Source organism: Triturus cristatus, chromosome 7 (genome assembly GCF_964204655.1).
Source record: "Triturus cristatus chromosome 7, aTriCri1.1, whole genome shotgun sequence".
In the NCBI taxonomy this organism is placed as follows: Eukaryota; Metazoa; Chordata; class Amphibia; order Caudata; family Salamandridae; genus Triturus; species Triturus cristatus.
Window position 1 is genome coordinate 213419376 of NC_140590.1, and position 27269 is coordinate 213446644.

Consider the following 27269-nt stretch of genomic DNA (forward strand, 5'->3'; position numbering starts at 1 on the left):
GGAGCCTGCAAAAAGCATTTTTGAGCTCCGAAACGCGCGTTGGCCCTGGTCCTATGTTCAAACTCCACAACCTATGATTTTAATTGTCAATATATTGTTGTTTTCTTGAGTTTTCAGGTTTATTGTCTTTAACTGTGTGTTATATATGCGATATATATGTTTTCTTATTTATGTTATGGTTGTACAATTAATCACAAATTGTGCTTCAACATTTGGATGTTAAGTGTATTACATGTATTATTACACAGTCTGAAAAATGCCTATGTATATGTTCTTTGAGGTTGTTGAAAAAATGATAAAAAATGAAAAAATGAACTAATAAATGAAATAATATAGTTTTATACACCGTTGACTGTGGGTACTACTTTACTTCATGGACATATTGCCTTCCACTTAAATAGCACAGTGTAGGAAGTTTTGTTATTTGAATAGTTTCTTTCCCTGATTCCTTCCTCACTTATTAATATATTCAGGGTCCCTCTGCTGTAATCTATGCATTCTGAAATGTTTACATTAAATAGCTTATTGATAAAGCAGAGTATCTGGAAGTGCTAAAATCCTCCCCCCCCCCCCCCACAAATCAGGCTTTTTCTCAGTTTTGTTTCATGCTAATCTTGCTTAATTTGATCCCCATATAAGGCTATAGAATACAAGTGATATTTACTTTATTAAAGCTAAGTGGAACAGTGTGAAAGTCAAAAGTTAGTTGAGGGAGTATAGACATTTTAACTAAATTTTCCTCTCCATGAATTGTGAAAGGAACACACATCTTTCTACTTAGTCACAAGCATTAATGATTAATCATGGAAAAATATAACGCACATTTTTATAGACCTGCAAGCTTTGCACCTAATAAATCACGAAAAATGGTTTCCAGATGCACACACTTCTGTTTAAAGGCTAATTTTTATTGAGTGTAAGCACTTGTCAATAGCTCTCACAACATACATAGGCACGGCTAGCATTAAAGGAATCATGTTTATCAAACAACATAATTCAATTGCAAATCAAACCCATAAGCGTTCCATCTTGAAATGTAGCCCACGTAGAAGATGCAGCGTCATCTTTTATGGAAGTAAAATACAGCGTCGGTGGCTGCTCATGCTTGCATTTTGAGTGTGTCATATTCTGCTCCTGCTTGTTGCAAGCTTTGGTACTCGGATTCCTGGCACTCATTTGGCTTACTCTAAGAAATTAAAAACACGCATGAAGGTTTGTGTGAAATCATTCATATGTTTGTAGTCGACAATGGCTCACAATATTCACATTGCATATGACTAGTAGATGGCAGGTGGTGAATATTGCACATAGGCTGGAGGCATTACAAAAGTGTGTTTTTAATAACACCTTATCGTCAACAAGAGGGTCCTTACTCATCACAGCAAAAGAGGAGGGCTTCACGTGGGCTTGGATTACTTTGCGACAACTATTATTGATTTGTTTCCATTTGTTAGAACGACAAAAACCTTTACTAATTATAGATTAGCATTGTGACTGTGTAACGATCCTGCACCCTAAATCATCCAACAGAGGTCACGGATACCGACAGTCTTACCACTGAGTATGGAGGATATGACCATCATGGTACAAGAATGTGGAGAAAATATCAAAGACCAGAACATCAAATGTAAGTGCATAAAGAGTAAGAATAGATTTTCTATTCTTAGCTCCACATCTACGTAGCTAGGAGATTTATATTTTCAAGGTAAATATATGGGGAGTTAGGTATGGAAAGTCTATACTTAATGACCTTTGATAGTTTGTCCTCGATATTTCTAATTCTCAATATTCTAGCTTCAATATTCAGGGGCCACATTGATCCCGGCATGCTGTGGTCTTTAAAGACAATACTACACATTGAGCTAAGCCATGGCCATGAGTCTGCCCCTCACTTTCCACAGAGAAACCCCAATGGGAGATAAGTCAAGGCCAAAGTACTGAATGAACATGTTTTCAGATATTCTCTTCCAGCATGCATAAACAACCTACTCTGCCCCCAAGCATAAATCATTCGCCATACACCATCATTAAGCAGTCAGAGGATCTGGGCTGGCCCATATTTCTTTCTTGTCTTGTGAGTGGCAACCAATACCAGATTTGCTAATATTTTGTGGAGTCTTGGTGGATCTTGTTCTACCCAAACTCTCAGTAATGATTCTGTGGTGCTAAAAAAAACATTCCTTCAAATCTCTTCACACAACAGAGGGCGCAAAGAAAGGATTTCGATGGCCAGATTGTCAAAGAATCTCAGAATGGGGGACCCTGCTAAACATACAGATGAACTTTAGTATTTTGGATCTTGCTTCCATGAATTTGTGATTTATAACACTTTCATCAACAGGTTGTTAATACATGTTTGGTAACATGAATATATATTTATATGTTCACTGAAAAAAACAAAGGTTACAGGGACGGATGTTACAGTTAGGCTCAGGTGTCACTCGTACAAAACCAATGAAATTCAGCCTTTATAGTTAGTGAGCTAATTATATCTCGCCCCCAGCAATGCACGACTTATGACCGCACATATTACATCACTCATGACATGATCAGTGACCTCACTGATGACACCACTGATGACATCAACCCTTGACTGTGAGTGTTTTTAAAACGTTTGAGTGTCAAATTATTTACCAAGGTCTATTGGTGAATCTGTGGGTGTATGAGGGCCTGATTGGATGATTCAATGAGTGCGTGACTAACTGTATAAGTAAGTGATTAGATGTCTCAGTGATTGGTTGCCTGAGTACCTCTCTGGATGTCTGAGTGTCTGTGTGGATGGGTGATGATCGAGCAGGTGAGTCAGTGCCTGTATGGGTTAGTGAGTGTGTATGTATGGGGCTGTATGCGAGAGTAAGTGTGTGTATGGCTGTGTCAGTGAGTGAGTGCATGTGTCATTGGTATATGGGTGAGTAACTGGGTATGTGAAAGGCAGAATAGGTGAGCGATGGGGTATATGAGTGACCGTGTAGGTGAGTGATTGAATGTGAGAGTGGCTGTATGGGTGAGCGTGCGCTTCTGTTAGTGACTGTATAGGTGAGTTAGTACCCATTAGTATCTGTTTTGGTAAGTAAATGAGTGTTTGTGTAACTGTATGGGTGAGTAAGGGGCTGTGTCATTGACTGTATGGGTGATTGAGTAGGTGTGTGAGTAGATCTTTGGGTGACTAACTCCGTGTGGGTGGTTGTATAGGTCTGTGAGTGGATATGTCAGTAACTGCATTGAAAGTGGTTTGGTGTATGAGTGGCTGTATGGGTGAGTGAGTGGATGTGTATGTTGATCTATGAATCAGTGAGTGTCTGTGTAACGACTGGTATGTATGTGTATGGGTTTGAGAAAGGTAATGGGTTGAAATGGGTGTATGAAAGGTTATATGGGAGTGCGAGTGGGTGTGTCAGAAATTCTGTGGATGAAATCATGAGTGATATCATTTGAGATGTGATCAGTAATGTGATCAGTGATGTCACTGAACATTGAACCAAAAAGGGGGAAGTAGAGGGCTATTATTTATCCAGGTCCAGCATACATGCCCTAAGATACATCTAAACAATAATGGTATGCAGTTCCTAATGTCAGAACAGGTTGCTGGTAAAGATAGAGATACTACAAATGGAGTGAAAACTGAGGAGAGTGTTCTCCTTTTTCGGAAAAAGGCCCTCACACACCCAGCCAGCTAGGTGTCTTGCTTCATCATCGGGTCTGCTCCTACTCGGGTCGGCGCTGCAATACCCGATTAAGCGCCCGTGATGGGGCCTACTTAGCGGAGATATTTATTCCTGAAGCCGTAGGGTGATGTGCGTGTGGGGGCCCTAGAGTAGTGTAGGTGAAGGTGATGTGTAGGGAAATGTGAAATAAAATAGGGAGAGATGGTCCATTCAAGATAATTTTAATGAAGATGGCCACTATGTATCATGTATCTATGTATCATGAGCACCAGTGGGTCTCTATCGTTACTTTGGGCTTTTTATCCATTGAACCGTGCAGGCGCATGATAGGATGTTCCGATGCACAACCAAGCATTATAGGAATTTGCGTCTGTTGTGAAACACAAGGGCTTTGCTATATGTATTATGCTCTTTCCACACCTTCACCTACACTACTCTACGGCCCCCACACGCACATCACCCTACGGCTTCAGGAATAAAGATCTCGCTAAGTAGGCCCGATCACGGGCGCCTGATCGGGTATTGCAGCGCCGACCCGAGTAGGAGCAGACCCGATGATGAAACAAGACACCTAGCTGGCTGGGTGTGTGAGGGCCTTTTTCCAAAAAAGGAGAACACTCTCCTCAGTTTTCACTCCATTTGGAGTATCTCTATCTTTACCAACAACCTGTTCTGACATTAGGAACTGCATAGCATTATTGTTTAGATGTCACTGACCATGTCATGAGTGATGTAATGTGTGAGATCATAAGCAGTGCATTTTTGGGGAAGAGCTATAGTTCGTTCACTAACTATAATGGCTTTATTTCACTTGTTTTGTATGAGTGACAACTGAGTCTAACTATAATGTCCCTGTAACCGGTGCTTTAAATGGGCCGGTACTCACCGGTACGGAGTACCGGCACTTCTGAATTTTCTGCCCGTCAGTACCGGCACTTTTCTTAGTCAAGGGAGAGTACCTGTACCCTCATTGAGAGCACAGCAGGCTCAGGTTACCTATTTCCTCAGGGCAGATGCCGCCCTGCTTCCGACGAGCTCGCAAGTCACTGAGGCCCTCAGTGGCCTTTTGCACAATCGCTGCTGGAGTTTCAGGCAGCTCTCACTTGAATGCCCCCAGACTGCAGGGGGTTGAGAGGGCTTGCCTTGCGTCATGCTGTGATCAGCAGGACAGGGTCTAGACAGACCCTGCACTGTTGATCAGGTGCACAATAGTTATTAGGCTTAAAATGCTTAAGGCCCCTCCACCCCCTTCCTCCATCATGAGTGTGAAATGGGCTGGGGCTGCCAGTCAGTAATCCTATCCCATTTAAGGAACTGTCTGTACTGGCCGTACTAAAGTGAGTGGCAGCGACAGACAATCCTCTACCTTACCCAAGGCCGTTTTTTTTCTCCATCTTTTTGTTCAGCACAGAGGTTGCTTTCCTTTGTGTGCCCCTCTGTTGAAGCAGGAAACGAAGATGTAAAGTGGATAAATGATGTTTACTAAACGCATTTCTCATGCGTTTTGATATGTGCTATAACTGGTACAGAGGTCATTATGTAACATCATCTCTTGCCCTTAGCCCCGCCCCTAGCCCCGCCCATTTGCCACACCTCTAACTAATTTTAATGAGTACCTGCACTTATTTTTTCCCATATAAAGCACTGCCTGTAACCACTTGTGTCTTGACATGAAAGAAGCCCTGAATCTCTCCTGAACCTTGAGTAGCTCACCGTGTGAGACATTATTTATCTGACATTCGACTAATATCCCTGTCATGGGTTCGGCATGTAAAGCGGTGGTGGCAGGTACTGCCTTTGTGAATCAGTATTTATGACCTTCATGATCTGTGTCGCTAGAGTGAAGGCCTAGTGGCCAAATCATGTTTAGTTCCACTGCTCTGCCCTAACTCAGATCCTAGTACATTTTTTCTACGCAGACCCCTCTTAAACGGTTTATCTCTAAAACCCCCAGGATTCAGAAAAAGTAAGCACGTTTTTCTACAACATTTTTGTGGGAAGTTTTTAAGTGTGAACTGAACCAAATGTTAAAAATAACAGGGTTTAGCATTCTTGGAAGAAAAGGGTTTGCAGTCAAATTGTTAAATTATTTATGTCTTTTTTTACGATGCTGCAAAAGAAGGTGAACATAAAACACATTTAACAACTATCTAAATGCCATGATTGTGAATTGATGGCCAGTTTCATGGACTCAACTGTTTAAAAAATCACTACGGACTGGTTAATCTTGTTTTGAAACATACCGAAGATCCTTTTCCGGCAGGGTAATCTACCATAGAATGTCCAGGTTCCAAAGGAGGTGTCTTCCTTCTTTTGTATCTGAAGACTCTAGCAAAATCGATGTAAAATGCAGACCGTCAGTCCTGGATATAGCAATAACAGAAACCTCCAAATAAGCAATATCCATACAGATGTTAAAGAGAATACCTTGCACAAATTATGTAGAGCAGCAGACCAATATTTCCAGCTACACTTACAAATGCACAGATGGAAACAGCCCTGCAGGTGTCAGTATCTGGCAAGAGATGAAAGCAGTAGTGTTAATCTTGCATTAAGTGTATTTGTACATGCTGCTGAGCAATGCAACTGAAGCATACCATAAGTATGTGAACTTATTTATTTATGTTTAGCATTTTTCTATAGCTCATCTTTATTGGGAGGTAATATGCATACAGAAAAACATCATGTCAAACAAAAGAAGGTATGTAGGGCTAGATGGGTAATATGAGGGGTATGAGAAGGTGGATATATAATACATCAGTATTTTGAATAAATGTTTTTACATAACTTACTCCTTGTAAATGAGTAACAGCACAAATTGGATGTATGACGGAACCATGCAAGCCATTACAATGCATGGCTTTACAACGACCCGTCTTAACCAATGCATACCTTTACCATGCAAGTATTTACAACGCACAACCAGTTTGTCAAAGGGGAAAGCGCTAGACTTTGGAGAGGTATGAATTACTATTCTAACTTCAGTCTCCGCAACAGTAGGGAAAGCATTGGACTTTGAAGTACAACGCTGCTTCCCCTTTGGCAAGTAGTTGTAAAGACTTGCATGGTAAAGGAATGCAGTGGAAAAGACGGGTCAATGCACAGACCGTGTTTTAAAGATGGAGATGTCGTGCTAAATGATGTTTCCCCTGGCCGCTTGATTTAAATGTGGGCGGACCTTCAGTTTGGCGAAGGTGGAGACTACTCTGTCTCCGTCCACTTTGCCTCTGCTTGGGTGAAACTTCTCAGACAGCCCTGTGGAGTAAGGGCCATCAAAGAAATGGATACATGTCAACCTGCCCAATTTGGATGGGCGGACATGGAATCATTTTCTATTGTTTCTTACTACCAGGTGAAACCTAATGATAAGGAGCAGTAAAATCATTACAATTCTCCGCCTGCCTTGGGGACAGACTCCCATGACAAGGGGAGCATTAAATATTTTCTTTAAAAAAAGAAAAAAGAAAAGTCAAAAAGAAAACTGTTTGCTGCAAGGCTTCATCCTTCCAACACAGCCCTGCAGCAAACAGTAACATGCATTGACAGCAACCACTGTGAAAGCGGTATCTGCTAATGCTTTATAAATGACCGCCTGCTTGGTGGTCATTTATAATTAAGGTGGGTGGCTTCTCCACTGTGGGGACAGAGTAATTGAATGGCAGGCCGCCCACCAAGAAATATAACTGGGCCTAAGTTATTTGCCTTAGCCTTCAATACTAGTTTGAGTTACCTGTTACCTGCTTACTAGTGGCCAGGTGAATAGCAATATGATTGGCTCGGAACAGAGAAGAGATGTAGTGTTTCAATAGTGGAACATTGATGGTACAACATGGTATTTTGCCAATAGAAGATGGTGGAAAGTTCTTAATATATCCAGGGGCATAGCTTTTAGTGAGGTAGCAGTTGCACTGAGGTTCAGAGGCCCGTCATTTACTGCCTAACTAGCAGTCAGTAGGGCAAATCTTCCTTGCTTGCACTACTATCCATGGCACCTTTGCTACTCCACTGTATACATGTATCTTATCTATCTCCCAAAATGTTTGTACTTGTTGTCAACAGCTGAGCAAGTCATTGAGACTGTCTTGCCCTATATGTCAAATGTTCCTAAGAACATACTTAGTTGTAAGCTAGAAGGCAGCTTGTTTAACTACTCTACACCACTGAAGTAATAAAAAATGAAAATAAAAACTCCCCATTCTCTACAATAACTCTTTCCTGCCACAATGCTTCTTACTTTTGACCCAAGGGTAGCACAATCAGAAATACCCTTAGTATCCTCTAAAACCTGGACTTCAAAGTGCCCAACACCAATGACTCCATTCCCCACACAACTCATTAACTTAACTTTCGCTGAAAATTGAATTTTAATGCTTAATCTTAACTAGAGAAAGGCATTTATTTCCCTTTTCTTTTTCTTCAGTATTAAACCCCAAGAATAGATGTTCTACTCTCTTTTCCCTTCCTGTGCTGTCTGATAATTTGAAGAATTGTAATATTTTTGATCCACCCGGTCAACTTCACAGCCCAGGAGAAAAAGGTATATACCAGAAGGATGGAAGAGTTCCAATTTTTACACCTTTCTGCCTATCTGGTCTACCACAGAGGGTGGTTTGATGGACCAAACGTCACTATGAATATCATCAATCTGTACTCACTGGTGTCTGATTCCATTAATTAAACATTGGTTTGACCCCGACTTCCCACTCCTGTAGCAATTCTACCCAACCAAATAAAAACCCCATAGACATAATACATATAGAGCGTACTCTCCTTTGCTTTTCTGCTTAACCCCCTGCATTGGCTATTTCTGCCCTGTCTCTCTACTTTGTTGGCACTTTGGGCTGCGTCGCGCAGTCTATATCCATTGCATGATCACTAGTGGCACTCATTTTGAAACCCATAGATTGCAATGCTGGCCGAACTTCTTCTGTATGACTTCCATTTCCTGGTTCCTACTGCTGTTCCTATGTCAGAGTCTCTGACAGCCAAAGGTAATAGTGGCCTGTGCTCCTTTGAAGAACCCAGCACTGTCATACACCCAGACACTCATGTTGTACACAATCGCCACTTGTTCCATCTTCTTGCACATCACCCTTAAGAATATCTGTCAGTAAAAGTTTAAAAATACTCTAAAATACAGGGAACCAACTTTCTGTTGCCCTTTAAGTTTCAAAAGGTAAGTGTATTAAAAGTATGTCAAAGAGGAAACATCAAAATAGTAAATAACAAAACATCAGACAGAAACATTACTGAATATATCATCAATGGCATATAGGCAAGTAATCATATAAGAAAAGAAAATCCATGACAAAGATAAAAAGGTGAAAGAAAAGGAAAACGGGTTTGAAAATTACAAAGTACGCAATTGGTACAAATTTACATTAGATCAGGAAAAAAATAGAAAAAATGACAAAACCAGAGAAATCAAGGGGGTCGAGCAACTTCCTGGATATAAGAAAATTCATTTTTAAGGTACTCAAATGGAGAAGGGGCTAAATGAGGTGAGGCCATATTGTGCATGCCTTGTGCATGCCTTGCGCATGACTATTCTACTTCTGTCCTTCAGGAATTTTCCGTTCTGCGACCTGTGCTTGCATGGGGCCCTCTGCAGTCGGGAATACACCTTCCACCTGGATTTAATGTTTCATGTCGAATTTTATTCCCTGGTGTTCTGATCACATACAAACTGTTGTGGTATCATTTTTTATTTTTTTTAAAAGCGGATAACTATTCATACCTGTGCGAGTGAAATATTTCTCACTCAAGTTTATCTGGATATGGTTGTGGGAGATGATCACTTTTACACTGTTTTTCATTTCATGGTGTAGTCACTGCCTATGCCTGAGTGCATGAATGCTGAAATGTTTTAGTGTGTGCTTTGGGAGTGGGCATATTTACATTTTGTATTGTTCCAATTAATGTGCACATGTATATAGTATTTTTTTTTTAACATCAAATAATTCATGCCTTATGAATGTGATCTCCCTAAGTAGTGCATTATCTCCAATACTTTTCATTCTTGCCGTTCCTATGGTGTTTCATCTTGTCTGCTGGTATATATCACGCTCCATATAGAAGTAGCGAGATGTCTCTCACCAGTGTCTTTTGGGGGGGGTTGTGTTTGTCCTGTTTAGAAAGTTGCTCTGCGTTTGCCTGGGATTTGCCAAATGTGTTTTGCTGTTTGCTCACACAATACACCAGGTTGTTGCATGGACTCTTTCCCGTTTCTCTTACATTATGTTTCTGCTACACTGCATTGTACACATCCTTTACACGTGGGACTGTGTCATGGGATGTGTTTGTTTTTGTTTAGGTTACTCTTTCGTACCCTTACATGAGGGATCTGTTGATGGTGTGTAAGTCATCTTGTGCTACACGTTTTATTTTTACTGTGTGTAAGTCACCCTGTGCTACACGTTTAGTTTGACTGTGTGTAAGTCACCCTGTGCCTCACGTTTCGGGTTGCTGCCTTCAGGTCAGGAGTGGCTGTATGGTTTAGTCACCCATTTTCCACATGCTTTTTCTGCTACCCGTCCCTTATGCAATGATTGGCTGTATGGGTGGTGTCACTCATTTTCACAGTCTTCCTTACACTAAGGATATTGGTTTGGTGTGTGTGTCCCCTGTGGTTGCTGGTTATTTCGCTCATCTTTGTCTTTGGGATGTTTGAACGGGTGTACTACACTTACATCTTCTATTTTTTTTTACAGTGTGTGAGTCGTGCCTATGACTTGTTCATGTTGTGCTGTGTCATTCCTCCTCTCATGCCTGTCTTTCCAGTGGGTGTAGTTGGTTGTCATTAGTGCTATTTTGTCATTCAGCTAACATGTTTCTTCTGCCAATTATATGCTAAATTTTATGAAATTTATAGAGGGGGAGTATGTGCGGTATACTTTATGGTATATTTATCTACTCAACTTCTCAGTGTTTGTATATTTCTTTGGCCATGAATCATTTTCATCTTTGCTTGTTCTTTTGTCTATTGTATCTTCTTCATTTTCTCTTGTATTTTTCCTGTGCTTCTTCTCTATATTTTCTTTAATGCTTACTGTGTTTTTTTTAGTAAATTTATATGCATTTGTATACTTTCTCATATTTCGCTTTTTTTGGTTCTTATTGTTAAAACTTCCTTCGAGTTTGCATTTTTATTGTTTCTGTGGTATGAGAGGGAAGGATATGTAGTATCCTGTTTATGTATTTACCCTGTCACTTTATCCCCAGCTGCTCAGCCAATGTAAAGGTACTGTGTGGAATGTTGGTGTGATGACATGAAATGAGTAAGTGCCTTCTGTGAATACCAAAATGAGTAAGTGCCTTCTGTGAATTCTAAAATGGTAGTAAGTTTAGGATTTTGTCTTAAATTAGTTCTGTGAATAAGGCCCAGGGTCTTCATCTCTTTCTTTTTCTGCTCAAGATCTCATTCTTATTGCTTTTGTTGCTGCACACTTAAACTATTGAATGCCATCTTTTTTATTATGTCCACTCAGTATTGACGGAAGCTGCAACTGGTCCACAATTTTGCAGCCAGGCTGACTCCTAATCTCAAGAAAATGGACCAGATACTTAATCTTATGAATACAGACCATTTTTCACCGGGTTTTGTATCACTGCTCTGACTTCTGGTGAAAGACAGTGCTACTCAAATCACTTTGTTGGAGTCACAAAGCACTCTTTGTTAAATACCTATTTCCCTTATGTCAGTGGCTTTTCTATTACAAACCTAAGAGCCAATTGCATTCAGAGTCCTCTTTTATAGTGGCAGTACCTAAGTTTCACCACTCCTCCATTGTAGACAGAGCTTTCTCAGTAGTGGCTACTAGACACTAAAACTAATTTCCTCGTGCTTAGATTCTCGACCCTCACTCTTGCAATTTAGTCCTTAAGACGTGCCTGTATCCTTCCCCACAATCTTACAACCTTAACATTTAGAATAAATGATGCACTTGTTACTTTTGCTTTCCCTCATATTGGATTAGGTTGCAATGCCAACATACGTTTATGGTGAATGTATGCACTGTATACATATTATAAAAAAAAAATCCTCAAATAAATTACAACCAGACAAAAATCTAAGCTGTTTACAATCTTTAAAAGCATGAGGTGAAAGACGAATGGCCAAACGAGGCTTAAGCACAAATGAAAATTAACCTACACCAGAAAACCTTTTAGACAGTGATGACTTGCATATTGTTGCCAGGTCTGAAGATAGCAAAATTAGAATGAACACAATGTTCTCTCAATCAATCAATCAGGGTGTTGCAGAGTGCGCTACTCACGCATGAAGGTATCAAGGTGCTGGAGGTGGGTGTGAGCAGCTCTACTGGAGTCATTCTAAGAGCCAGGTCTTGAGAATCTTCCTGAATTGGTGCTGTGTCGGGCTCAGTCGGGGTGAAGGGGGAGTTCGTTCCAGGTCTTGACTGTGAGGTAAGAGAAGGATCTGCCACCTGCTCTGGTCCTGTAGAAACGTGGGGCAATGTCTAGGGCAAGGTCAGCTGATGGAGATGTCTCTTGGGGGAGTTTAGGTATTGGGGTTCACGGTTGTGGAGGGCTTTGTAGGTGTTTGTGAGCAGCTTGAAGGTTATTCTTCTTATGACGGGGAGTCAGTGGAGGTTGCGGAGGTGTTGGGTGATGTGGTTGTGTCATGGTATGTCGAGGAGAAGTCTAGATGTGGTGTTCTGGATGGTCTGGAGTTTGCGAAGGTGTTTTTTGTTGATTCTGGTGTAGAGGGTGTTGCTGTAGTCCAGTCTGCTGGTGATGAGTGCGTGAGTGATGGCTTTCCTGGAGGTGAATGGATCCACTAGAAAATCTTGCGAAGTATGCGGAGGGTAAGGAAGCATGCAGAGGTTATGGCGTTTATCTGGAGATTCATGGTGAGTGATGAGTCAATTGTGATGCTGAGGCTGCGTCCATGGTCCGTTGGATTGGGTGGGTTTCCAAGGGCAGGAGGCCATCAGGTGTCTTCCCATGCAGAAGGGATGGAGCCGAGAATGAGGACTTCTGTTTTCTTCGAGTTGAGCTTCAGGCAGCTGTTCCTCATCCAGGTCGCGACAGCTTTCATTCCCTCTTGAACGTTGTGCCTGGTGATGTCGGGTTACTTGCTGAGGGAGAGGATGAGCTGCGTGTTATCGTCATAGGAGACAATGTTGAGCCCGTGGTTTCTGACGATGGTTGTGAGGGGGCCATGTAGACGTTGAAGAGTGTGGGGCTGAGGGAGGATCCTTGGGGTACTCCACATCTGTTCTCGGTCGGTTCTGAGAGGAAGGGCAGGAGTCTTACTCTCTGTGTTCTGCATGAGAGGAAAGATCATGTCCAGTCTAAGGCCTTTCCTTGGATGCCGGCGTCATGGAGTCTGGTCACTAGTGTTTGGTGGGAGATGGTGTAGAAGGCCGCTGATAGGTCCAGGAGGATGAGGCCTGCCGTGTAGCCTTGGTTGAGTAGGGCGTGGATGTCATCAGTGGCAGCGAGGAGGGCAGTCTCAGTGCTATGGTAACTGCGGAATCTGGATTGAGAGGTGTATAAGATGTTGTTAGTTTCTATGAAGTGTGCTAGCTGGGTGTTGACGGTCTTTTCGATGACTTTGGCCGCAAAAGGAAGCAGTGAGATGGGCCTGAAGTTCTTTTGGTCCGTTGGGTCTGCAGAGGGCTTCTTTAGGAGGGGTTGATTTCGGCACGCTTCCAGTTGTTGGGTAATGTGGTTGTCTCAAGAAAGCAGTTGATGGTTCAGCATAGCTCGGGAGCGATGGCAGTGATGGCTCTGTGGAAGAGGTGCAGTGGGCAGGGGTCAGAAGGGGCTCCGGAGTGGATGCTCTTCATTGCCTTTAAGGCGTCTTCTATGGTGAGAGGGATCTAGGTGAGAAGGGTCTGTTGGGTGATGTCGTTGAGGGTGGTAGTTGAGGCGGTGCAGTAATCTTGGTCGTCAAAGCTATCGTAGATCGTCTTGATTTTGAGATGAACGAAGGAGCTGAATTTGTTGTAGAGGTCTTGGGAAGCAGAGACATCGGTTGTTTAGCTGTTGGGTCTGGCAAAAACCTGATGATGGCGAAGAGTTTCTTGGAGTTGTAGACATTGGAGAGGATTCAGTCTTGGATGAAGTTTTTTTTTGTTGATCTGATGAGTTGGTGGTGTGCTGTGATGGCTGTGTTGTAGGTGCATTGTGCATCCAGGGTTTTGCTGTTTCTCCGTGTTTTCTCCATTCGTCTGCAGGAGCACTTGGAGTCTCTGAGATCTGTGGTGAACCAGTTGGCTTTTATGTTGTGTTGTCTTGTGGGGTTCTGGAGGTGCAGATCTTGTAAGTGGGGGTGGAGTGCAGTTGAGGATGGAGGTGAGATTTTCTTTGGAGACTTTGTACTAGCTTCTGCGTGGGAGGTGGTGCGTGTGCTTGTGTGAGGTGGTTTTTGTTAAGGAAAAGGACGGCAGTGGTGTTGGGGTCGCTGTGGTTATCCAGGTGGAATTTCAGATCTCCGAGTAGTATGTAGTCAGTAGAGGCGAGGACGTGGGGTGCGATGTGGTTGGCGATGATTTTGGTGAAGGGGATGCGGGGTCCGGGAGGTCTGTAGGTGAGGGTTCCGCGGAGCATCGTTCAGGGGTTGGGCTTGATCTGGAAGTGTTCCATGGGGGGTGGGGCATCATCCGAGTTGGTGGTTGTCAATCCGAGGGAGCTCTTGTGGGCGATGGTGAGGCCTCTTTCTGGGCAGTTGGGGCAGTCTATTCTCAGGAATTTGTATCCGTCTTGGATGGGAGTTGCGATGTTGGGTGTGGAGCTGGTGTTGGTCCAGGTCTCTGTGAGGAAGGGAACGTCAGGCTTGTGAGTGTTGAAGAGGTGACAGATTTCTATGGCGTGTCTATGCAGGGAGCGTACATTGAGGAGGATGCAGCTGTCTCTTGGCGGTCGGTGGGTTGGGGTCAGCTGCCAGTGGCCCGAGGTGGGTGAAGGTTTGGTGGCAGTGTTGGCAGGAGATAGGGCCTTTCGTGTTACTCGGGGACGAGAGCTGGCAGTTGTTGTTGCATCCAGTGTTGAGAGCACAGAGAGTGCTGAAGTCATAATGGCGGGGACGCGGGGGACCAGGGTCTCTGGCGCTGGTCACAGTCGGGTCATGCACAGGCACAGATGGGCTTGCCTTTTGCCACCATTAAGTAGGGGTCACAGGGAGGGCGATCACCTGGGACACGGCAGGCAGGAGCGATAAGCTGGAGGCTGCTGGGGCAGAAGCTGTGGGGAGAATGGGAAGAGGGAGTGGGTAGGGAAAGAGAGACAAAAAGGACAGAAATGGAAAAGAGGCAATAGAAAGGAATGGAATATTAAAAAGGCAAATAGAGAGAAATGAAACGAGAGGCAAAGAGACAAAAGACCCAGAACAGGCAAAGAGACAAAAGACCCAGAACAGGCAAAGAGACAAAAGACACAGACCAGAGCGGAATAGCAGAAGAGCAGGATGCTTTCCACTAGAACACCAGGGATGAGGCACAGACAGGAGCCTGCGGGTGGAGGAGGGCCTAGAACACCTACCTGAGGAGCACATGCTGGCACTATGGGCAAAGCCTTAACGGTGGAGCTGCACAGGGGGAGAGCAGTGACTCCGACCAGGGTTCAGAGGTCTTGTTTCTTCTTGCCACACAGTGGCTGCCATTAAGTAGTTGGCAGGGAATGGCGATCAGCTGGGAGGAGGGAGCAACACACTGGTGAGGGGAGGTGCCGCGGGGGCAGCAGAGGCATTAATCGTGGGAAGAGGAAGCGGGGAGGGGAAGAGAGGCAAAAGAGACAGAAATGGAAAAGAGGCAATAGAAAGAAATGGAATATGAAAGAGGCAAATAGAAAGAAATGAAGAGAGATGCAAGAAGACAAAAGACCCAGAACAGGCAAAGAGACAAGAAACCCAGAATAGTCAAAAGACACAGAACAGGCAAAGAGACAAAAGACACAGATGAGAGTGGAATAGCAGAAGAGCAGGGTGCTCTTCCACTAGACCAAGAGGGGTGAGGTGCAGGGAGGTGCCTGTGGGTGGAGGAGGGCCTCGAACACCTACTTGAGGAGCACAAGCTGGCGATAAGGGCAGAGCCTTAATGGTGAACCTGCAAGGGGGGAGAGCAGAGGTCTTGCTCTTTTTTCTCTTTGATCATTAATGTAGCAGATATATACGTTAGATCTTTATGAAGTTGAGAACCTCTACAGCAAATAGGCTGCCCATAAGTAATGGGCACCTGCAGCTAAGAAATCAGGTGACCAACTATCCTATGAATTGTGAATCAACAGTCTCTGGTAAAGTGAGCTTTAATTCTTTGGTTACTCCTCACAAGTGTTATATGTAACTGGAAATTCCACGCTGCAGGAAGACAACCAGGGAATTTGTATTATGCCAGTATTCAAAAGTTACTTGAAATTGGATCCCACAAACTATTGCATGTTAGCCCTTCTAGATTTCACCTGAAAGCTAGCTGTTTGTCACTTGTTAAAATGGTTATAAGAAAGGAGCAGGTAAATGTCAATATTGATGAGAGAATGTGCTCCACCAGTGAGCTTTAAAATTAAGCTCTGGACTTATATATTTTACCAATAAGATAAACACTCAGAAGAATAAGCTCATGATCATTTCAGAAAGGCATTGGAATAAAAAAGAATGGAATAGTGCTGAGCATCATTTAGTTGATGTAAAAAATACCAATATTCTGGACTATAATTCAAAGGTACCTGATCACAGAATGAACTTGTTCAAACAGAATCAGCCAAAGCAACTTTTATTGCAAAGGTCGCTTGCATTGTTTAATAACATCCAGAAGCAAAGAATAGATACCCCACAGTCAATCTGAAGTCTCTACAAGAGGAAAATATGACATCTATTTCCTTTCTGTCAGTTAAGGGTTTGAACCTAGAACTCTGTCTTTATAGTACTGAAAAATGCAACTGTGCCACTGGAATCAAACTATCCTGGCTGAAGAGGGGTGAAACCCCGAAACCGGTCCTAGGATGGTTGTTTACGGTTCAGGGAGGACCTGGCTTGGCAGTTCGGGCTGGACTGTTCGCATGAGGCACAGGGTCAAGAATGATTTGAATACGGCCAGGTCTAAACTGGGGTGGCATGGTGAGCAAAAAAATGATGGATTTAACCCAGATCTATTGAGTGGGGGTGAATGTTTTGATTTGTTATGCATTTCGTCCATCAATTGTGTGTCTTTTGCTTTCTCGCCCTAAATGCGCCAGGTATGCCCAGATGTGGGTCCTGGGCTCACTGTGCAACTGGAATCAAGCAATCCTGGCTGAAGAGGGGTGAACCCTTAAAACCTGTCCTAAGATGCTTGTTTCCGGTCCAGGGGTGCCATGGTGAGCAAAAGAATGATGGATTTAACCCAGATCTCTTGACTGGGGGTGAATGTTTTGATTTGTACTGCATTCCGTCCATCAATTGTGTGTCTTTTGCTTTATAGTATTGAAAACAAAGATCATGCACAATTTGCAAGGATGTGAATTAGTTGTTCAAGGCAATGGAAGGGTTATTGGGTCAATGCATTCATCAAAATTACAGTTTAATGAAATGCTGGAGGTGATTTGTGTTATGACTAAAGACACTTTGGCCAGAAAGATGTAAATTAACTCTATAACATGATTTGCTAAAACAGCTACAGCAGCTATGCTCAGGTTCAAAGATAATGTTCCCTCATGACATGTTGATTTCAACTCTCAAAAATATATCCTCTTGCTGCAGTAGACTTTATTTGAAAGCACTCACAATAAACAGTTTTGACTTCATTTATATACACTTTAAACAGATAGTCTTCTTGCTGTCTCAGGTTAGGCTTGGGCATGAATATGTTTGAAAAAACAAATTTACTTCTATGCGCACCCAGCATTAAAAAAAAAATTTGTATTATCTGCATGTCTGAGATAAAGCAGGAATTAAAGGTTTTATCAATTTCATCTTCTATCTTAGGGCCAATCCATGAAAATTGTTTTTTAATTACAAACCCCGTGAATCAGAAATCACTGGCAATGTGACCACAAAATCCCTCTTGGGTATGTACAAAACTAATTTTTTAACTCATACCATGTTTTTTTTTACCCATTCTGATTCAGAATTTGAAAGGTAAGTGAAAGGGGCATTCAATTCAAATTGCAATTCGGTTACCTATGTATCAATGGTTTACAACCACAATTGGAATCAGCCGCAGCCTATGAAGGAGCGGTAGGGTGGTGGGGCTGTATGGGGGATATTTCGAGAGACGACATGGGGAAATTATTTATTTATTTAATTTTCCCTCGTGCTCGACTGTTGAATCCCCCCCTCAACCCGGCCCCACCACTCTTACCTGAACGGGCCGCAAGCAGATTGGAAATTCAATCCATTGATCCGTTACTGACTCCTCAAAGCAGGTTGTAACTAGGTAAAAAAAAGGAGGCCCTTTGTGACCTCTTCTCCTTTGGGAATCTAGTTGGTAGTCTCGGAGGGTATACTCAAGGAACAGTGTCCTGCTCTTTCTGAAGTTTTCCCATAAAAAATGCTTTATTTTTAAAATTTTAAAGAAGTGCTGATACCTTTAAGTAACTTGGTATGGTTTAGAAAATAAAATAAAACATTTCTCGTCTGGAAATGCAAACACAGGCACTGTGGTCTGGTGGCCCGTGCAGGCTGCTATCCTTGGTTTTTTTTCAGCGAGTCACAGGGGGTCGCAAACTGTGACTTGTCTAATTAACTTTAAATAGACAGCCCATTCTATGACCCCCTGCTAATGGTGATTTTATGAACTGACCTTACAGTACATGGCTCAGTTCGCAAAATTAGGTTATATTCCAAAACTTTTGGGGCATAATTTGAATCTTAGTACATTTATCTCATACATCTGTAGAAGTATGGCTATTTTACATATATATATAAAACGTCCTTCTAGGCCAATGAGTTAATCAAGAGTCATGTTGCTAAATTTCTTTGGGGGGTGGCCTGCTGCGGGAAGATGGCGGACGAGCGAGACTATTGCTCTGCTCGACCCTGCCACTTATCCATACTAACCTTCCTTTCCCAGCAGCACAAACTGCTTTTCCAACCCACTTCAAACTAGAGATAATACAGGGCTGCGGCAGCTGGACTGCGAAGGTGGTGGGAATGCACTGGGAGTGGGTCGCTGTGACTGCAGCTAAGTGCTCTGGTGGCCTGGGCCACCATGCTTGGGTTACAAGGCCCGCGAGGGGGTCAGCTTTGGCAATGGAAGGTTGCACACAGCCCCATGGGGGAGGGCAGGCCCCCTGGCCAGTGTGCCGGCATCTGCCGAGATGCGTGGAGTCAAGAGGATGTGGGAAATGTGTGATGAGGCCCATGAGGGAGGCACAAACTAATGGCACTACGGAGGGGCCAGTCAACACGTTGTTGGCCTGCTTGACCTTGTGAAGGGTCCACTGGTTTAATGTGAGTGAGGATCCCCCCTGGTGACTTCTTTTGGGTGCAGTTCGGCAACCAGGAGCCAGCGGCTGCGCAGCGTACCTGACCATGTTAGGTGGAGTCTGGGGGAGCTTTGGTGGACTGGATTGAGTGTGCTCTGCCCTGGGGACACCTTGCCCCCCTGGCCACTGAATGGGCATTGCCAAGGCCCTGGGGGACAGGCCTGATCTCCTGGGGAGCGCCCTGCTGACCAACTGCCTTGTGAGCTGTGAGTTATGTTGGATGAGAATAACTACATATTCCTGACTGCTACAGACACCTTGTAGTGGCTTGACAAGTACAGGTGGGAGGCAACAAACGAAGGAGAACCAGAGAGGCAATCTCATCCACAAAGGTGGCTGCGGAGAAGTCACCGGTGTTGGGCCAGTGGAGTCCGGGGTCCAGGCAGACCAGGATAAAGCAGCATCACTGCTAGCGGCAACTGGAGTCACCCACAATAAGACTGTAGACTAGGATACAGGGACCCACTCTTATGGTCACTCTGTGGACTTCAGTTCGGACGATAACTTCTACTAGTAAAAATAACATGACTCATCTGACTCTGCAGGCAGCAGAGGACCTGCTTTGAGGTTTCAAATTACAGTAGTAAGGCAGAAGCACAGCTGGGGGAGGTGCGTCAAGAACTGCATGATGGCTATACCCCACTGGGACCCTGAGACTTTACTGAGGGCTGAATTCCTCTGATGCCACTGCATAATTAATGGTATTCTTCTTGAAGCCTTGTGGGGGGGGGGGGGGCAGACCTTCAATTACTACACACAGTACCTGAAGTAGTAATTGCTGACTGACTGTGGGAGGGGGCTTAACATTGCTCCCTGGGCTCTGTTTCTGGCATGTGTGAATTACGGTTGGCTGTGAAGTTGTTGGTTCCGTGCGGATGTGCGGAGCACGCGATCTGGGACACTTACATGCCCCCATATGCAGCCATATCAACTGACTAGTGGACAACAGTTTCAAGATACATACATTTTCTCATCATGCTTACATTTGAGTGGCTGGCCATTGGCAAGCTGCTCTGGGGTTGGGAGTTTGTTTAGCTGTTATATAGGTCCCAGCTGTTGTGCGATCACCTTATAGGTGCTATGTGGTGTGCAGGGAGGAGAGGCTGGGGGTCCTAACTTGAATTAGACTGCATGAATAGGACCCCAACCCAACACACACTGAGTTTAAACTTTTGACCTGGAACATTAGAAGCATGTGGACAGCCGCAAGACGGCACAAGATATATGTTTCTGAAGTGCAGGGTAGTGCATTAGCTCTTTTACAGGAGACTCACCTTACAACTAAGAAATCGCAGCGACTTTAGAGGCGCTGGAGGGGACAGGCGTATGCCACGGGGTACTTCTCTTATGCCCAGGGTGCCCTGATTTAGATCCAGGTAGGCGTCACTGTTGTGGCTACGTGGGAGCATGCAGACGGAGATGTCAGGTATATTTTAGTGGAAAGGAGGCTAGATGGTAAACCTTTGACAATTGGATGCACGATTGCATCTAACCAGGACCAGCTGCTGTTCTTGGCTCACCTGTCGGAGCAGCAGCATTTGTTCCAAGGATGGAGCATAATTCTTGGGGGAGACATTAATTGTGTTTCTGACACTGTCCTCCATCCTACCTCACCGCTCCCGGGTTCTCCTGCACATAGACTTGCCTAGGAATTTTGGAACTGGATGATCAGTTGGGAGTTTGAGGATCTCTGGGCGACACAGCACAATGAGGAGAGGGATTAACTGGCCTCTATGCCCTGCATGTTTACCTAGACACGTTCCTGTGTTCTACACCCATTTGACAGTTTGTTTCTCACACTGAAAACCTTGGACGCACTATCTCAGATCACAGTCCTCTTCTGATGGGAAAACCTAGTCTTAAACAGGTGAAACTATAAGAAAAACTTTATTTCTATTCGTTTTTGCTGTTCCCATGTGTGCTGTATTGTGCACACACATAGAAACAGCAAAAGGCCTTTGATTGTTTATATGCAGGAAGGTGTCCCTTCCTGCACATAAAAAAATCAATTAAAAAATGCCATTTTGCAACTTCTATGTGTGCTGCACTAAGCAGCACACATAGAAGTTTCAAAACGCCATGAATGATTGTTTATGTGAAGGAACAATCATTCCCCCAATGCAGACACCCTTGAAATATGATCGAAGGATGCCTGCATTGGCGCTAGACAACTGAATTCCGCACCAGCGCTAGGGGAAACGCAGGGGTGCGCCGCATTTGTGTCAATACGGTGCATTCCTGATTTTCAGAATGGCAAAGCCTGGTGTTAGCAATGTTTGCTTAACACCACACTTCTACATTCTGTTGTGAATATGCCCCCTTGTTCGGTGGCTGTATGATGCTCTTAATAAGATGTTCCAGAAACCCTTTATCACCGTTAGGTAAAACTGGAATGGCATATTGGGCAGGGAGGTGTTGGATCGGAAATCGGTTAAGATGTTGGAATACCTGCAGAATGTGCCACTGAATACCTGGTTTAAAGTGATCCAATTAAACTACCTCCATCAGACCTATCTCACCCCGAAAAAGCTAACTGTGATATGGGGGTGGGGAGGAGGAGGCTAAACACTGCCCCGTTGCGTGCTTGTGGAGGCAAATTTGTGTGATATGACTGGGTTCTGTGCTCCTGTTTTGGGCCTCAGTGGTACAAAGGCAGGATGCAACACTCAGCAACATTATTCCATGTAGCTTGGAGGTGTGCCTGCTGGGATCCTTCTACCACCCGTCATCCGAGAAAGTGGTGAATAGTTTCCTAGATCTAACCTTTATATTAGCCAAGAGGTAGATTTCTATGATGTGGAAGTCAGAGGATGGCCCGGTGATAGCCAAGTGGGAGGTCGCTGTCAGGGAATGGGCCCGGGTGGAAGACCTGGCACTCCGCAGGTAGGAAGCACGAGGGTGAAGAGGAGACCAATAGCACCCCTCTAGACAGAGGTGCTGGATGCACTTCAGAACACAGAGAGCCTTTAGAGGGCTATCCTTTGGTGAGCTCAGGCTCTGGGACTGAGGTGGTTGACGAGGCGTAAATGTGGGGTTATAGCTGGGACCACGGAGGTGGATGCCGTTATGGTCAAACACTGGCGGCCACGGGGACCTGTGCCTTGAATAGGCTGCTGCTTGATGCAATGAGTGTGTGTGTGTCCCTATGCTGTACAAATGTGCTTTTGCTTGGAAGGACCCCTCTGACCCCTGTCCCCTGACCACTTTCCTGATTAGAGTCACTGGATGATTGATAGCCCGCTGGAACTCGCAGCTTGAAATGTTGGTTACCCTAGTGCTTTTTTATCTCAATACATGTATGTAACAGGTCTTCATACTGCACATTATGGTTAGAAGTAACCCTGGGCAAAGCACTACGCTACGCTCACATAGTTTGTGCTACTTCGCACTACGCAAATTGCACGTAGCACAGTGCAAACACGCGTAGCGTTGCGTATTACAGCGGTCATTTTATGCTTGCTCGCGGTCCTACGTCAAGTTGGCGACCACGAGCAGGCAAAATGACATCGCGGCGAGACTTTTCCCTCGTTCGCGATCAGCATCATCAAGTTGCCTTTGAGCTATGTTTTTAATATAAAATCAGGGCCTTCGGTGGTCATATCACTGAAAATACAAGATTTGAAAATTATATAATTGTTTACGGGTGCTCGTGGAAGACAATTTCTATGGAGCGGAATCTGGAGAATGCTAAAGTGATTCTGGTATTTTACTGACGTCTGCTGGTTGTTTTCTATCAAGAAAGTTAAATAGAGGCAGTTGACAGAATAATAAAAAAAAGAAAGTCCCTAAGCAGAAAGCAATCCTGCTATTTTACTGACCTCTGCTGGTCGTTTTCTATTAAGACAGTTAAATAGAGGCAGTTGAAAAGAAAAAAAAAGTCCCTAAGCGGAAGCAGACAAGTCCTAGGGCTGATCTCCAGAGCCCACAAGGTACATACAAATAAAAGTATATATTAAAGTATATACAAGAGGTCTCGAATGCTTGACCTAAAAATTAGCTGACGAGTCCATTATGAGTTCAGCCTATGCAGTACATATCTGTTTATCGAAGTAGAACAACATGTTTTGTGGTCTGGACCAAGTATGTAAAAAATCTGATAGCAGTACGGCATAAAAAATATACATGTGCGCCTATCATATAAGGGTAAATAATGCAAACTCCAGATAGCATGAAGCAGAGGAAAATAGGAAATAACATTTTTTTCAAATATTTGGCATGAGACATTATTACAGAATGCCAGTGAATTAGCAAAAAACTTTAGAAAAACATACATGCATGCACTCTGTATGAAGAAAGCAACCATTACTCTCTTTGTGCCTTTTGTGATTGGGGGCCACATGTATTTAGGCTTTATTTTGCCGGTTCCTAATAGCGAATTGCAAAAATCTATGTACGAATGTGCCTTTGGCACATTTAGCGATTCCTAATGGGGTCGCAATTCACCAACCTCATTAATATTCATCAGTATGGTCAGAATTTGCGACCCACTGGGAATCACTAAAACGGTAAAAGAGATGGTGACAGCAGACCACCATGTCTGTGTTTGCTTTTAAATAGAACAACCTTTTTTTTTTAATGCAGCCCGTTTTCCCTAAAGAAAAACAGGATGCATTTCAAAATGAAAAATTAAATGTTTCAGTTTAATTTTTTAAGGGTAGGTATTGGTCCCTGGTACCATCGCTGCCTGCTCTTAAAAAACATTTCTGCAACCATTCACAAACGGAAGGGGTTCACTGGGGAACTATTGCAGTTTGCAACTGGGTTGCAAACCTACCTGAAGTATTTTATTTCCATGCGTATCTTTTTCACCTTTTCTGCTGGTCATTTCAATACACATTCCAACATCCATACCTGAAAACCTAAACATATTGTTTCCTGACTCAGTAATAGACATGGCTTCTCCCTGCTCAAAACAAAACTCAGATCCTCTAAAACACGAACTGCTAATTCGGTTTCGGTATCAAAACATTGTCTAAATGAACTATCAGACGTACACCCCTTGTTCTCAGCCAGGCCATTACAGGTCTCATTACTTTGGTGAAACACCACAGAGCTGACATCAATCTAAATGGGAGACAAGTTAGTTTCCATATCCTCCCCTTCCATTGAAACCTTGGATAATCTCTGTGTTCCTGACATATAGGTATTGTCAAAAAGGCATCTTTTAGATCTAGTCACATCAACCAATCTCCTTTCATCAGTTGAATTATCAGTAAATGAATTCCTTCCATTTCGAAATCGTTGGACTTCACCCAGTCATTTAGCTATCTCAAGATTATCACCGTTTTCATTCCCTCGCCTTTCTTTTCCCCCCAAAATATATTGCTTACAAATCTTTTTGAGTCTCTCCAACAGATCTCTATTGCACCCTTTTCCACACAAGTGCTTCCACTTACGGAGTCACCAATTGTGTCAATTCTTTTGAAAACTTGAGTCTCTTTAAAATTTTTACCTGCAAGGGCACACATTTAAAATCTATTCTATAACCTTTTGATGTACGTTTTACCCACTGATATGATGTTATCTCCACCCATCATTTTACAAAGTGGGCGAGCCTGCCACCCAGCTTTAATGGGACACATAAAGGGTCTTTTTGAAAATATACACTATTCCTCTTGCCCTTCTATCACCCCTAGATAATCTTCTGCTTCCTCTCTGTCATTGTAGGTAAAATCCCTGGTTAAAGTAACCCCCTGAGGGTCTAAAGCCCCGTAGGAAGGAAGCTGGGTAGATTTCATCTTGGTCGTCAAAGCTGTCGTAGATCGTCTTGATTTTGAGATGAACGAAGGAGCTGAATTTGTTGCAGAGGTCTTGGGAAGCAGAGACATCGGTTGTTTAGCTGTTGTGTCTGGCAAAAACCTGATGATGGCGAAGAGTTTCTTGGAGTTGTAGACATTGGAGAGGATTCAGTCTTGGATGAAGTTTTTTTTTGTTGATCTGATGAGTTGGTGGTGTGCTGTGATGGCTGTGTTGTAGATGGATTGTGCATCCAGGGTTTTGGTGTTTCTCCGTGTTTTCTCCAGTCGTCTGCAGGAGCACTTGGAGTCTCTGAGATCTGTGGTGAACCAGTTGGCTTTTATGTTGTGTTGTCTTGTGGGGTTCTGGAGGGGAGCGAGCATGTTGGTGCAGCTCTTGTAAGTGGGGATGGAGTGCAGTTGAGGACGGAGGTGAGATGTTCTTTGGAGACTTTGTACTAGCTTCTGCGTGGGAGGTGGCGCGTGTGCTTGTGTGAGGTGGTTTTTGTTAAGGAAAAATGAATGCAGTGGTGGTCGATCCAGAGCAGTTCTGTGGTGTGGCTGAAGCAAATGTGGTGTCCTGTGGTGAAAATGGGGTTGACTGTGTGTCCTGCTGTGTGAGTGGGGGTGGAGACATGTTGTTTCTGTCATATGTTGGTGAGGTTCTCCAGGACGGCAGTGGTGTTGGGGTCGCTGTGGTTATCCAGGTGGAAGTTCAGATCTCCGAGTAGTATGTAGTCAGTAGAGGCGAGGACGTGGGGTGCGATGTGGTTGGCGATGATTTTGGTGAGAGGATGCGGGGTCCAGGAGGTCTGTAGGTGAGGGTTCCGCGGAGCGTCGTTCAGGGGTTGGGCTTGATCTGGAAGTGTTCCATGGGGGGAGGGGCATCATCCGAGTTGGTGGTTGTCAATCCGAGGGAGCTCTTGTGGGCGATGGTGAGACCTCTTCCTGGGCAGTTGGGGCAGTCTATTCTCAGGATTTTGTATCCATCTTGGATGGGAGTTGGATGGGAGTTGCGATGTTGGGTGTGGAGCTGGTGTTGGTCCAGGTCTCTGTGAGGAAGGGAACGTCAGGCTTGTGAGTGTTGAAGAGGTGACAGATTTCTATGGCGTGTCTATGCAGGGAGCGTACATTGAGGAGGATGCAGCTGTCTGTTGGCAGTCGGTGGGTTGGGGGTAGCTGCCAGTGGCCCGAGGTGGGTGAAGGTTTGGTGGCAGTGTCGGCAGGAGATAGGGCCTTTTGTGTTACTCGGGGGCGAGAGCTGGCAGTTGTTGTTGCATCCAGTGTTGAGAGCACAGAGAGTGCTGAAGTCATCATGGCGGGGACCAGGGTCTCTGGCGCTGGTCACAGTCGGGTTAGAAATGGGATTTCTGGTTGGCTAGGGCTTGCGCCAAAGCCAGACAGAAACCACCACTCTAGTCAGGGCTGGGGAGCTACACGCCAACGATAACCCCTGCTCACCCCCTTGGTAGCTTGGCACGAGCAGTCAGGCTTATCCCGGAGGCAAAGTGTAAAGCGTTTGCGCGCGCACCCAGCAACAACACCCAAGGCCCACCACAAAGGAAACTCCACACAAGGTATTAAATAAAAATAGCCTTTGTATTATACCAAAACACATTAGATAATATTCACACAATTTACACTGTGCCAACTGGCACGGGGCAGAATTTTACAAGGGATTATATGTACAGGGGACAGGGCCACATGGACCACTGTCAGGAATTAGCACTTTTAGAACATAGCACTTAGAACATAGGATATAAAATTACTGTAGCGCAAAATAACACATGTAGCACACAACTAGTAATTACTGGTAACAGGTAAGTACCACCTACGCAACCCTAACCACCTTAGGAAAATATCGCGCAGGGAACCAGGACCTCACTAGTACCACCTGTACTAGGAGAAAACAACCACCTAAGTATCACAATACCTGTAGGGGTATAAGAACATTACACATGACGCATAAAAACACATTCAGAGGTGTAAACACAAGGCACATGACGCATAAAAACACATTCAGAGGTGCAGGTATAGGGACAATAGCGCAAAACTCACATTAGCCACCCTCTGTGGCAGTCCCTAGGCCAACTGGCCTCTCAGGGGTGCAGAAATGCACAATATCCAGCAATGTCAGGGCGCGACTGCGCAGGCTGCGCAAGCCCGGGTGCACAAGGCACAACCTAAACATTGCAGCTGCCCACTAAGTGCTGGGCAGCTGGGAAAATGAGCATGGCCACCACTGAGCCTTTTAAAACAAATATGGCAGTTTGTTGGCGCCTCTCCTGGACTCTAGACAAATGATGGGGCCAACGCTGGAGCCTCACCGGGCTCTGGTCATGACTAATGCCCCCAAAGCAACGTAGGACCCACGTGGGCTCTAAACAAATACTCTGCCCCTTCGTTGGAGCCTCGTGGGCTCAAGACAACAAGAAATGTCCCCTAG

At 44.2% G+C, this 27269-nt stretch overlaps 1 protein-coding gene across 1 annotated transcript in view; it reads right to left on the bottom strand.

Annotated features, from left to right (window-relative positions):
- Positions 1-895: 895 nt before the first annotated feature.
- Positions 896-27269, bottom strand: part of LOC146809245 (sialic acid-binding Ig-like lectin 14) — a 349382-nt gene continuing 323008 nt past the window's right edge. Inside the window, exons 5-7 of the mRNA XM_085614320.1 lie at positions 6093-6180; positions 5909-5993; positions 896-1186 (exon numbers count right to left, since the gene is read on the bottom strand). Coding sequence (XP_085470446.1) covers positions 1100-1186; positions 5909-5993; positions 6093-6180 — 260 coding nt within the window. The 3' untranslated portion in view covers positions 896-1099. The remainder of the gene's footprint in view (positions 1187-5908; positions 5994-6092; positions 6181-27269) is intronic.